General features: G+C 56.5%; 1 protein-coding gene across 3 annotated transcripts in view; it reads right to left on the reverse strand.

Moving 5' to 3' along the window:
- Positions 1-4,263: 4,263 nt before the first annotated feature.
- Positions 4,264-13,687, reverse strand: part of HIVEP3 (HIVEP zinc finger 3) — a 379,962-nt gene continuing 370,538 nt past the window's right edge. For all 3 annotated transcript variants that reach the window (XM_042996816.1, XM_042996817.1, XM_042996818.1), the window contains 3 exons: positions 12,379-12,465; positions 6,869-7,782; positions 4,264-5,890 (listed from right to left, as the gene is read on the reverse strand). In XM_042996816.1, coding sequence (XP_042852750.1) covers positions 5,078-5,890; positions 6,869-7,782; positions 12,379-12,465 — 1,814 coding nt within the window. In that variant the 3' untranslated portion in view covers positions 4,264-5,077. The remainder of the gene's footprint in view (positions 5,891-6,868; positions 7,783-12,378; positions 12,466-13,687) is intronic.

Below are 13,687 nucleotides of genomic sequence, written 5' to 3' on the forward strand. Positions count from 1 at the left end.
ATGCTAGAATGTAAGCTCTTCGAGAGTGGGACTGTTTTATTCACTGTTGTATCCAACCATGGCCCCTCACTGTCACTCAGCAAATCAGTATGCAATGCAAAAGGTAGGGACCCATGCCTGTCTTTTCTCCCTGGTATCCCCAGCACCCCATGCAAGGCCTGCTCGGAGCAGAGTGTTGAAGGCTCCATTAGCCTTCCTGTATATACGATCTCATGTAATCCCCACAACCACTCTCCACGTCACAGTTGGCAAATGCAGGCCCAGAGAGGTTGTGTAATTTGCCCAAGGTCACACAGGCAATAAGTAGCTGGGTCGTGATCTGATTCCAGGTCTTACTCTGTAGGGAGTCGGATGATGGCCCTCCAAGTGAAGCCCACGCCCTAGTTCCCACAACCTGTGAGTGTGACCTTCATTTGGAAAAAAGGGTCATTGCAGATACATTCAATTAAGGATCTAGAGGCGAGATCATCTTTGATAGAGTAGGCCCCAAATCCCATGACAGGTGTCCTTAGAAGAGAAGGGGGGCGGTAGGGAATCTACGGAGAAGGCAGCAGGAAGGCGGAAATAGAGATCCCAGTGATGTGGCCACAAACTGAGGCGTGTCAAGGATCGCTTGCGGCCACGGAAGCTGGGAGAGAGGCATGGAACAGACTCTCCCTCAGAGCCTCCAGAAGGAACCAACCGTGCCAATACCTAGACTTCAGACTTCCGGCCTCCAGAATCGTGAAAGAACAGACTTCTGTTGTTTTCAGCTGCCTATGCTGCCTATGCAGTGGGAGGCGTTTACGGCAGCCCTGGGAAACACAGACCCCAGACCACATGGTGAGGTATCTAGTTGCCAGGCCTGGAAGCCAGGGGCCACGGGAGTCCCAGGCTGTGTGACTGTGGCCTGGCCACCTGCCTCCTCTGGGCCTGACTGCTCTATAGTAAAAGAGACACTTGGGATACCAAGTGTCCCTCCAGCTCTGACATTCCACAGCCTTCCAGAAAAACCATGAGCCAGGCAAGCAGGGCTATGTTGGGATTTTCAAATTTATTCCAACGTGCTGTGTGTTTTTTTTAAAAAATATCCTCAGGCTGAACACTCAGCCAGAGCTGTAATAAAGGCAATTATTATACTTGTAAAAACTTCTCATTCACAGTACAGATGTAATTTACAACAAAGGTCACACACATCAATACTGAGCATTTTTTTTTTCCTTTTGTACATCAGACTCTGTGCTTTAGACCTGCATGGATTTTTTTGAGTTTTTTTTTTCTTTTGCACTGTTATATACCATACTGACGTTGCAAGATGCAAGGGTAGAAACCGGAGTTTAAATAAAATTACAGGCAAAACTACCCCATCCCAGTGTGGCCGCTGTGCATATCTACAGTACGATTTTTTGGAATGTATTGCCATTTAAGAACATAGAAACTCTCTACAGACAATTTCACATACAGAATACATACACCTTTTAGAAAAAAAAAAAGGCAAATATTTATCTTACAGAAATCATGTATCTTACATTTGCCTACACCTTTCTTTTTTCTGTTTCTTTTCTCTTCTTCTTCTTTTTTTAAACACTAGGTTTAGTAAAGTGATCATAAGTGCCGAAGCGGTTTTCTAATGGAAAGCAGACTGGAGCCACAACACAGAAGCAGAATTTGTAGGGACAGGTCTTTGGGAACTTTCTCCCCTTGGTCAGTGCTGCAGATCTGTCTCCAAGGCAGGACTTTTTGCTTTAAGAAGGATTTTTTTTTTTTTTTTTTTTTTTCTGGAGAAAGGGCTGGAGAGCAGTTCAGCTCAGATATATTGCTGGTTCCTATTCAGAAGTGCAGGGTGAGAACAGAGCAGGGGCTACAGGGATCTGGAAGCTAATTCTTTCCGATGTTTTCCCACAGAGAGAGGCAGAGGGACTTCTGGGGTCTGGAGGATGGAGGTGATAGAAAAGGGAGAGTGGATGCTTTGCTGCTGTCAGCGTCCTGGTTGGGTCAGAGGAGAAGCCAAGGGTGGAAGGCCGGGAGGGGGGCGCGGTGGGGGGGGGCGCTGGGGCAAGGTGCCTCGGAGGGGAACAAGGTTAGTACCCAGAATGATCCTGAACTTGCCAAGGGTGAAGGGCATCCTGGAGGGGAGGCCTGGGAGCTGAGTGTTCTGGAGTCCACAACAGAAGGCGAGGGCCGGCTCTGGATCCTGTGCAGTTCCTGCCACACCACTGGCACCCAAGGACCAGAGTGGGCCTGTACCAAGGAATGGCCGCCTGGCACATTTTGGCAGAGCGTCAGCAGGTGTCTGTGGCAACCAATCAGCACCTCTTTCTGTTCTGCCTCCCTGAACAGGGACGGCGGCCTCACAGGCAAACTGCAAATGTGGAAGTGGTTGGGAGTGGACGGGGGGCCCCGTGGAGGGCATGGAGTGAGAGTCTTTTTCCAGAATTATGGAGGTGTGCGTGCGTGTATGTGTGTGTGCGTGTGCCGGGGTCTCTGTGCTCGGGGGAACAGGGATAGAGTCTGGCAGAAGGGGTTAGCACTGTGCCCGGTGACATAGGTCCCGGGCTGGTGGCATCGATTCCATCCCTCTGGGGAGCTGTGTGGGGCAGCAGCCCTCTGGCCAGATTCTGTTTGTGCATTGTGTCCCTGTTATTGAGAAATGGATCTCTGGTGTCCTGGTCCCTGTCCCCTCCGCCTGTGCCTGTGGGCCTGAGTGGCTTGGAGGACTCTCACCTGCTGGCCACATTGTCTGTGACTGGGTCTCCCAGGAAGGCAACCTCAGTAGGCACGCTGTCTGAGAATAGGGGAAATGATGCCCAGGAGAGCTGGGGGTGCATGGCTGGGGGGAGGGGCATGGCCACCCCCGAGGTCAGGGGCTCGTTCAGCAGAGCCACCTGTCCACTACTTTGTAAGTCTAGGCTGGAAGATCTTGCCCAGGAAGGTTTCAAACCTGGGCTCCCAGCTCCCAGGCCCCAGTGCTAGAAGTCTCCATGGGTAGGGCTGAGAGGTAAGGGTGAGGAAAGCCTGGGCTATAACCGGGCCCTGGTACCTTCCCGCTTCCTGTGAGGCCAAAATAGCACCCATATGGTCAAGGCTGGGCTTGCTGGCCTTCTCCCAGTTTGGGCGGGAGCCCTGGACTCCGGGCCAGGCAGCTGAGCACGGCTGGCTAACCTCACCCCAGTACCCTGGAGCCCAGCAGACCTCCAGGGGGGGCCCTTCCTTCTTGTTCCCTTTGTGTCTTAGCTCTGAGAGAGGCCCTAAGGGAAACAAGACAGTGGCCTGAGGCTGAAACTGGGTCTGGCTTGTCTACTCAGCAGAGGCCAAGCAGAGAAAGACCCTGAACTGGCAGAGGAGGGAATTATGGCCTCGACCAGTGTCCTGTCTAAACCACTTTAACAGCTCAGGAGGCCCCAGGCTCAGGATTCACATGGCTGGCCGAGGACAGGGAAGTGGTCAGTGAGTCCCATTGTAGAATTTCCCATTCTATAATTTCCCATTGTAGAAACTACAGAAAATAAACTCTGGAAGGTTGGGAGAAAACCTGACTCTCCCAGGGCAGGGTAAACAAGAATTCTATATTTCAACGTGGGATTTTAATTTCCGGTCATATAATTTTTCTTACAAAGCAGGCTTTTGCTCCAGGAAGTCCAGGGAGGCTTCTTGAAGGAGGAGATGGGGAGGAGGGAGGAGACTAGTACTGGTTGATTGGAGACGAATTCAATGGGCTTAGGACACTTTTAGGGCAAGAGAATCTGAGGAGGCTAGGAGAAGTACCAAACACCATCCCCTCTTTGTGCGTGCGTGTGTGTGTGTGTGTGTGTGTGATTTTTTAAAAGAGATTTCAAAACAGCTCTGGGCAGTTCCTACCAGTCATGGTTTTAGGTACTTCCTGGGAGTAGTGGAGGCCTGACAGTGGGTGAGGTGGAGATGGGGGCAGGGGCGGGATCCAGTTCTACTGAAAAGAGGTCTAGAAACAGGTCCCTATAAACTTCCAGTGCTGAGCACTGGAAAAGCCCAGCCATGGAGGAAACAGGGCCCTTTGAACCTCAGGGACCAAACATGAAATGAAACCCAAGTCCCAGCCTCAGGAATGGCAAGGCAATGCACCTTGGATCTTGACCCCTAAGGGTTGGGCCCTGTCACTTCAGCCTCGTGGGTAGTTTCTAGAATAAGGGAGGCAGTCTGCAGCTGGGTCCCTGAAGCAAGGCCTCAGTCAGGTGTTCAGGACCCAAGAGATGAACAGTCAGGCCTCCTTTTGCCGCCTAGGGGCTGGGGGGAGGGGGTAGAGGGGAGGGGTGGCAGGTGGGGGGCTGGGGGGATTTGTCAGGATGCCAGGATGGGTCCATGACTCAGACCACCAGGATATCAGGGAGCCCAGAGGGAACCAACAAGCTCCCACCTCCCATCTGCTCCTATCACTTGTGATGAAATCCTAGGAAACGTTAACATTTTTCTTTTTCCTGGGAAAAAGAAAGCTGGAGTTTTCTGGGCCTGCCTGTGGAGGCTGAGTGGGGTCCCCCTGCCTGTGTCCCTCTGCCTTGGGCTGCTGGCCCTTCTGCTGGCAGTGAGAGTGGTCACTAGCTGGGGTGGAATAAAGCGGCAATAAATAGGAACCATAAACATCTGTACATAGGAGTGCTTGCTTTTACATTTAATTATATGTTTGTAAAAGTTTCTCGCTTTTTTCTTTTTCCTCTTTCAGTGCATCCCCCTTTCCCTCAGCAAATGGCTACCTCTCGCCAGCCTGGGGGGAGGGGCGGTGGTGACTGTAGACCGCAGTGGCCCAGGGTGAGGCCCCACCTACACCCTTTCTCAAAAAAGCACAACATATTCACAGCCTCAGACTCCTCGTGGGTTTGTTTGTTTTTTTTTTTTTTTTTTATGTGTGCGTGTGTTTTGTTTCTTTTCAAGCAACAAAAGGTATAGAAAAAGGCACAGGTAACTGCATACGTGGGAAGATAGAACAGTTGGGGACTGAGGAGAAGCTGCTTGGACAGATGGACAGACGGGAAAGGGAGCCCATGAGAACGAGATGATTCGAGGAAGCTGGCTGGAAGCGTCTGTTGCTGAACACCGGAAGCCAGATGCTGAAGCAGTCGGAGAGAGACTAAGTGCTTGGGGGGCCCCTGTCCTTGGGCTGATGTGGAGGTGCCCCAGGCCCCCCACTTCCTGAGGGCTCGGGGGAGCCCTGACTGGTCCTGGGTTCCCCAGAGAGGTTCCTCCTCCGGGCTGGGAAGTGAGCGGAGGCCTCTGCCAGGCAGCCTACCGAACTGCTGCGGTCCAGGGGCGAGGCGGCAGAGGCCGCGGGGTTGGCCGGCGTGCGTGGTGACTCCAGGCGGGGGCTCCAGGATTCTGGCCTGCGGCCGTGGGACAGCCGGGGTGAGGCCTCGGGCGGGGTGCGGGGGCTGTGGGTGGGTACGGGCTCTGCGGGCACCTCAGCCACTCGGGGCTCCCAGTCAGGAGGTCTGCCCAGGCCCCCACTCGTCCTCTCCCTCTCCTTGGGGTAGTCCCTGCCCTCCAGCTCCGATGAGAGTGTGAACTTGGATACCTTAGCCACAGGGGACACGGAGGCTGACGAGCTCTCGGTGGGACTCCAGCGGCCTCGCTCCTGGGCCTCCCGGGCCCCTGTCAGGTCGCTGCCACCTCCCGAGAAGCCGCTGACCCAGGTGGCCGTGGGCCCCGGCAGCAGGGTGGGGTGGGCCCCCGGCCGGGCCTGCACCATCTGGATCCCGCCAATGGGAATCAGGGGGCACGGGGCACGGGTCAAGTGCTGGGAGTGCAGAGGGAGGTGGCTGAAGATGTTCTCCTCTGTCCGGGCTGGGGTGTGGCCGTGGAAGTCATGGGGGGCCGAGAAGGGTCGGGAGGAGGGAGGATGAGCAGGGCCAGGTGAGCAGGAGGGACTCCGGGACGCGGCCTTCTGCTGGGGTCAGAAAACAAGACAGGGTAAGGCAAGGGCTACGTGCTGGCACATGGAGACCCCCAAGGCCTAAAAGATGAGGAGGGGGCTCGCCTGATATCACACAGCAAGTCCCGGCAGAGCTGGGGGGAGCTGAGCGCCGACTCCCTGCCCGTGGAGCTGCCCTGTGCTGGCGGGGGCCGTCCCCAGCCCCGCAGTGACCGTGAGCACATTGGGCCCCACGGTCTTCGTGCCTCTGGCCAGCATGCCCGCCTGCCGCGCGCCTGGCCCTCTCTCTCGGTTCTGCTGCCTCTCCTGTTCCCAGAACGGTCCTGAGCCAACTCTACCCTTGGACATGAGCTCCCACTCCGTGCTCTTTATCTTCTCCCACCATCGGGCATCGTAACGTGACCCCCAAACCGAAAACCAAGGAGAGATTCCTAGCCTGTGCTCCTGCGGGAGCTCGAGTCTCTGAGTGATGGCGTGGATGCTGCTGGGAGTGAATGGTTCATGACAACGCGGTGACAGAAAAGGCATTGGAAGGTCAAGGGAAGTGGACAGTGATGCTGTGGCGACACCGGTGGTGGCGAGAGCGTGTGAGTGTGGTGATGGCAGCGATGGCCCTGGGGACGGCCACGGTGACGGTGCTGACGGTGTGGCAGGGACGGTGTCGGCTGTGGTGTCTCTGAGGGTGCTGGTGACAGTGATGTTGGAGACGTGGGGCCGGGGAGATGGGAGGGGAAGGGCAAAGTGTTTACGCCTGCCTCCAGGGCCAGCCCCGGCGCCCACGTTCTGCTGCTCCCGGGGCTGCCCCGGCCGCCTTCGGGAGCCCCAGGGTGGGGGCTGGCACAGAAGGTGGCCCACAAACGTTTGCTATGTCATTAGCGATCACCAAGCTGGCAGGGCTGTGCAGCTACGGGTCTGATGCCTCAGGGAGGAGTGCGCCGTGGCCCCCCACCCGTCGGGGATGAGCGGCCCAGCCGCTTGGGGGCAGGAACTCACCCACGTGGAGGCGCAGGTCTCCGGGCTTCTGCCAAGAAGCTTGTGAGGTAGAGGCAGGGGCGGGTAGGGAGCCCGCGGGGCCAGCCCCGAGCCTGGGCCGCGTTCGCCCGCTGAGGGGCTGCCCGGCCCAGCCAAGGCCCACTTCCCTGGCAGCGCTGACCGTGGCGGTGACTCGGCCTGGCCCGGGGACCGTCTCCTGGTGGGTGAATGTCTGGGGGGGCCCGGATCTGGGGCCCCCTTGCGCTCGGGGGGTGGATGCACTCGAGGGGGCATTTCCCTTCCCAGGGGGCGGAGGGTGAGAGGAGACAGCTCGAGTCTTGGAGACCCACAAGGGAGAGGGCCTGGCAGGGGGCCCGGCGGGCTCGGGGCTGAGGCCTGTGGCTCTCCCGCCGGTGGGTGTCGCTGGGGAGACAAGTCGCTTTTGGTTAGTGAGTGTTTGTGGGTGAGTGCTGGGCGGCTGCCTGCTTCTTTGCTTGGGGACCACGGCCTTCTTGGGGACACAGCCTTGGAGCTCAGGGCCGAGCCTGTGTCCTTCTCCACGGGGCCCGGAGGGGCCAGTCCCAGACGGGGGAGGCACGGGATGCTTTGGCTGGACGTGGAACAACTTCCAGCTGCCGAGCGCTCAGCTTCCAAGACCGAGCTGCCCCGCGTGGCCTGATCGCCAGAGGTGGCATCTGGGGGCTGAGGGCCCGGGACGGGTGAGGAGTCTGCCGGCAGCGTGGCTGGCGGGCCAGGCGGGGGTGCCTCCGAGGCCGGTCCCGATGGCTCGTCCTGGCTCTCCTCTTCGTCCTCATCCTCGTCTTCGTCCAGGTCCGAGTCCGAGTCTGAGTCCTCCAGGTCTGAAAACTGGTGCTCCGCCACGGCCTCTGAGCCCTCTCGCCCTTCTGAGTCCTGGAACGGGTCATCACTGGTTCCTGAGGGGGGGGACACAGGAGACCCTGGGGTCACAGCCAGCCCTACGCCGCCGTCCTCGATGCCCACGTCCTTGTCTGTGCATGGGGCCTAACGGCTGTGTCAGTGGCACAAGACTGTTGACAGGATGGGGGCTATGACAGAGATGGGAACGCTTTGCACACTATCACGGTGAACAAAAGCTGCCTTGTGTCTACCACGGGCCAGGCTCAGTTCTAGAGCCTTCCTGGGTGTTAATGCCTCTAGTCCTCAAATGATCCCGGGAGGTCTGCCCTGTTTTTATCTTCATGTTACAAATGAGGGACTCAAGGTAAGCAAGGTTAAGTAACCTGTTCAGGTGAGAGAAGTGGAAGGGCTGGGATTGAACCAGAGCAAACAAAGGCAAGCCTTTTTGTCGGTTTGCTTTTCTCACGAGGGTTTCAGTGTGGGTTCCCCCATGAGCAACATAAGTCACCTTGCTGTGCTTCTGTCTCCCGCCTTGTCAAACGAATGTGGCAGTCTCACCTCGTGGGGTTCGCTACGAGGAACAAACACACGCCTGGCACCAAGACGTGGTTCCCATAATTACGGTCGCTCAACGCATTCTTGAAGAAATCTGTTATTCTGGGACACGGCAGCCATCGGGCCGGTCCGGGAGCACTGGCCATGGTCCGTCGACACACACACCTGCCACCGTGGCCAGGCTGCCGCTGGCGGTACAACAGCATCTGGCAGGTGGCAGGTGCTGGCCTTGGGGGGCGGGAGGGGGTGTTGGCTACGCTGGCCTACGCCTGCAGAGCAGGGCCCCATCCCAGCCGCTCTTGTCCAGAGGACCTGCTGCACTTGGCAGAACTGACGCTGCTCCCAGGCGGGAGGCAGCAGAGCCCTGAAATACTAGTCTCCTGGTCTGGTTTCCGGTGGGGGCGGCCCACCCATCCGGGTCACCTTTAACACGACACCTGTCTAGTTGAGGCCTCTCTGATATGGGCAGCAGGCTCTGGGGAGAGCTCTGCTAACGTCTGGCCCACCTGTCAGGCTCCTGAGGGTTTGGGTCCTGCTGGCCCATCTCCGGGCACATCGCCAGCCCCACCGCTGCTCTTGGGACACACCAGCACCTGTTCTCCCCCCACTGACCGAGAGAGCTGGACCCACAAGCTGACTCTGGCCACCGATGCAACCAGGCTTTCAAACTCCACCATGCCCAGCTGCCCTGGGGCTGGGAATCCTAGCATCCATGCTTCCAAACAGCTCAGCATGCAGCAGTAAGATGCGTGAAATAGATGACAGAGGGTCAGAAACTATGGGGTGGACCTGGGGTTGGCAGGTGAAGGGCAGGCCAAGGGACCCAGGGCAGGATCTCCTGGCGGCTGGGAGCAGAGGGGAAGCCCGTAGGGATGTGGATGGGGGCAGAGGGTGGGAACCACCTAAGACTTTAGCGAGGCCTATTTCAGACCCAGAAGTTCACCTAGCCCCACCCCTCATTTACATACGGGGAAATCCAGGCCCAGAGGGGGCAAGTGCTTCCTCCCCAAGATCACCCAGGGAGTAGTGGCTGAGTCAGGACTAAGATTTACAACCCCTGCGTTATTACACTGCCAGTATAAGAGTGATGTTATGCATCGAGAAGCAGGAAATGGTCTGGGTTTGGATCCCACCTCTACCCTTCCTTGCTGTATGATGTTGTATAATTGGCTTTCTCTCTCTATGTTCAGTTTCCTGATGTGTAAAATGGGGGGGTAAGAGCAACAACAGCCTCCCCATGAAGCTGGTGGGAGGCTCATGAGGGTCTGACACATCGGAAGTATGCAATACAACTTAGCAAATAGCTCAAGTACCCCAGTACCTTGGCAGGCAGGCAGTGTTTAGGAGGGCTCTTAAACAGCTCCTTTAGGCTGCCCTAAGCACCCAGGGTAGAAATGACGGGAGCCAAAGGTCCCCTGCCCAGAACAGGGTTCTGCAGGCCCCCATGTCTGGGCTCCTGCAAGGGTACAGGATGCTCCTGCCCATGCGGCCCATTCCCAGCGCACCCTCATGGAGCCGCCAGGCCGCTGCCGGGATCACCACCAAGGCTCCACAAAGCCCCGAACTGGCCTGGGGACTGCGGAAAAGACCGAATGAAGCCTTCGAGGGCGCCGAGGGGGTCTGACCACACGGTGGCGCTGGTGTCTAACTTCCTCACTGTCAGAGGCTGCAGCGCGGGCCGGGCCACCGGGAGGCAATCGTTCCTAGACTGTGCACCCCAAAGCCACTTGGTGTCTAACAGACATGCTCCTCCCTGCATCCTCATCATCGCGGGAAGTAGCAACTCCATCCTTCCAGTTTCTTAGGCCATAAACCTCGGACTCGGCTTCGGCTCCTTTATTCTCATGGCACCACCAGCGCCCCCTTGTGGTGGCAAAACCTGGAGGCTCTACCAGAGGAATGTTTCCAGAATCCTACCACTTCTCCCCACCCCACCCAGTCCAAGCCGACATGAGCTCAGCCTGATCACTGCCTACAGCCGCACCCCTTCTTGACCGTCCTGTGCACACAGAGTCACTGCAAGTTGGGGGACGTCACTCCATTGCATTGCCAAGTCCATCCTTTGACATTTGTGGTCCCTGCTCTGCGTCCATCTCCCCGCCCCTCTGATCCTTTAGGGGCTCTGCATTTTTTGCTCCTCCAGGGCCCTAAGGGGAGAGCCCTTCCCTAGACTCCACCTGCCTACCTGACCCCTCCCTCATGTCCTCTGCTCACACCATCCTAACAGAGAGATCCCTCCCTACACTTCCCAGCCCCTCACTCGTTTACATTTTACTTCGTACTCGGTGCTCCTGTCCTATTCCACATTTGTTCATTGCCCTCCTCCCTTTGAGAATGTGGGCTTCCAGAGGCCAGGAACTAGGTTTTATTCACTGTGGCATCTCCAGTGCCTGGAATAGGGCTGGTGTTCAGTAGTTATTTCTAGAATAAATGCATTGATTTCATCCTCAAACTAGGTGGGTAGGGTTGTTAGGGTTGTCTTTTTTTTTTTTTTTTTTTTTTTGCCTCATTGGAAAAATCAGGTTGGGAGAGGGGACCAGCCCTGCCTGGGTGCCTCAGTGGACCCCTGGTGTGGGGCCAGGTGCAACTGTTTGACTCTCACCTGGGGAGGGTTCTGGGCTCAAGGCTCAGGCTCAGGCCACCAAGTCCAGCCCACCAGGCATCGGGGTGGTGTGGAGCCGGCTTTTTTGTATGACCTTCAACAACTGCCTTTACCTGTCTGAGCTTTACTTTCCTCAATTTACACTGGGGCAACACAGGTTTCTCCCACTAGTTCGTTATAAGGATGCAGTGAGACAACATGTGTAAATGGCCTGATGTACATTCTCGATAAACATGGTAACCCTACATTCTCATTTTGGGGGGAACGGTCCCACGTTCATTGTGTTTAGTTCAGTAAAAGTGACTTATTCCACCTAAAAGGAAATGTACTCGGGGCGCCTGGGTGTCTCAGTTGGCTAAGCATCCAACTCTCGGTTTCAGCTCAGGACACGATCTCACAGTTTGTGAGTCTTGAGCCCTGTGTCCGGCTTAGTGCCGACAGCATGGAGCCTGCTTGGGATCCTCTCTCTCCCTCTCTCTCTGCCCCTCCCCTGCTCATGCTTTCTCTCTTAAAATAAATAAACTTTAAAAATTAAAAACAATAAATAAAAGGAAATGTGCTTTGACTCTCTTTTAAGACTGTAAACGCATCCTGAAATCAGAAACACACACACACACACACACACACACACACACACACACACACTCCTCTTTGTGACACTCATGTCCTGATTCTGATTTTAGGGAATCTGGTCAAAGGGTTGCTGGGTACAGAAGGAATGCCTCTGGTTTCTCTGACCTCCCTTTGCAGGCAGGACTGCCTGTCCACCTGCCAAAGTCCCTTTGGCCTCCTCCCTGGATGCTGTGGCTGGGCCAGGGCCTTTGCCTCAACTTCTCTCTGCTGGGTCTTTTCAGACACGGGCTCTCCTATGCCTTTTGCTGGTGGAGGACTTCGGCCAGGGTGGAGTGCTGGGATGTGGGATGACGTTGGGAGGCGACAAGGGCTGTCAGGTTTAGCTTTGGCTCTCCTGCTCCTCAAGCTCTAAAAGGCCCAGCTGTCAGGCCCATGCCCAGAGCGTGTAGGTGAGAAGGCGGGTTCGGAGTGTAGAAGAATACACTCTTCACCTCACAGCGTCACCGTGAGGGTTTACGGGATAATTCACGGCATGTGTTTCGAATGGGCCTGATGCATAGTGGGTGCTCGGTCAATGTTGACCACCAGTACTCACGTGTTAGTTTGTTCAAGACACATTCACTGCACACCTGTGAGCCACCTGCCAGGCACCCCCCCGCCCCCCTCCCCCGCCCTCCCAGTAGACTCTAATTCACACTAGCTATGGCTGCACAGCATGAACTGCAAGTGTAGGAGAGTAGGGGCGATTGCTCTGTGAATTTAACCTCTATCTCCCAGTAGGTGGGAAAACCGGAGGGCAGGACGAGGAAGAGGGAGAGGAAGGAGCCGGGACAGGAGGACGGACGGGAAGGGGAGGGCGAGGGGGACAGGTGGAAAAGCAGGCAGAGGAAGAGTGGGGAGGAGGGAGTTGGCAGTCCGTTACCTTCTTCGGCTTCCAGCTCCTCCAGCACCCCTGTCTCTTGGCACTTTTTGCTGTGGGCCTTTGACTTCATGTGCTTAGTCAGATTCCCTGGAAAGAAATGAGAACAGACTCAGGCTTGGCCGCAGGGCGGGGGGCCAGGGCAGGCCCGGGGCTCGCAGAGGCGGTCAGGGCCCTGCTGGCCGCAGGGGCCGGGTGGGGGCCGGGCCATCCCTCTCCGCCCGGGTGCTCAGGCGCTGGGATGTGCACCACGGCCGCCACTCGGGACAGCACACGGGAGCTGGGGGAGGGTGGGCACGGGGGCTGTGTGGGGACAGAGGGTATAATGAGGAAGTGAGATGCTGATTAAAAAACAAACGAAAAAGAAATTAAAAGACAACTCATGTGTGAGAGGTTTTTCCAGTTTTGGCTTTAACTCTGGGCCCAGGAGCTAGTGACACTCATGGAGCAGGGTATTTGGCCTTCTCAGATGCTGGGTGACCGGAGGGCTCCTGTTAACCGACGTGGTAGGTAGGACGCCCTTCCAACTCGGGCCACGTCTGGGGCAGCCCACAGGGTGTGGGAAGAGGAACCAGGACAAAGTTTCTGTTTCTCTTAGAAACAGAGAAAGGGCAAAAGGTATACAGAAGTCTGCTGGACACAGACCCGTGAGCCACAGAGCTAGGGCCCAGGCCCTGACTTCCTTAGAGAAACCACGTCTGGGCCTCAGTCTCCCCCAGGTCACTGTGCAGTGCAGACACAGGGTGTAGGCAGGGAAGGCTGGGCAAAGGCTCTGCCCACTTCAGCCCTGACTCTGCCCTACACGGTCGGTCCAGCCCCACAGCTGATAAGCAGGAGCAGCAGTTCTGTGGAATCGGGGGAAAGGTAGCAACGCCTTCAGTTCTCTCCCGTGTGTGCACAGCACTTCACAGGCCACGAGCCTCTGTGGGCAGGGGCACTCTGTAAAGGAGAGGCAGAGCACCCCAGCCTTCCCTAGGAGCATGCAGGCCAGAGGCCCCAGGATGCTCCTCTGGGCCCGGCAGCCACCTCCGAATTGTGATGTTCTCACTGCTGCCCTGCAGACTGCTACACTTCTACAGGATCACTCACAGAATAACCATATGTTCCCCGAGTTAGGTGGTCTATCGCACTAAGCTGATGAATCGGCAAGTTTGAATAGATGGATGAAAGAGAGAAGAATGGATACTTGAACAGGTGCATAGAGAGACCGGTGAGTGAACGGATGGATGGATGGATGGATGGATGGATGGATGGGTGGATGGACAGACGGGTAAGTGGGTAAGAGGAAATACGGGGTGAAAGAAGAATGGGA

Source organism: Panthera tigris, chromosome C1, assembly GCF_018350195.1.
Source record: "Panthera tigris isolate Pti1 chromosome C1, P.tigris_Pti1_mat1.1, whole genome shotgun sequence".
In the NCBI taxonomy this organism is placed as follows: Eukaryota; Metazoa; Chordata; class Mammalia; order Carnivora; family Felidae; genus Panthera; species Panthera tigris.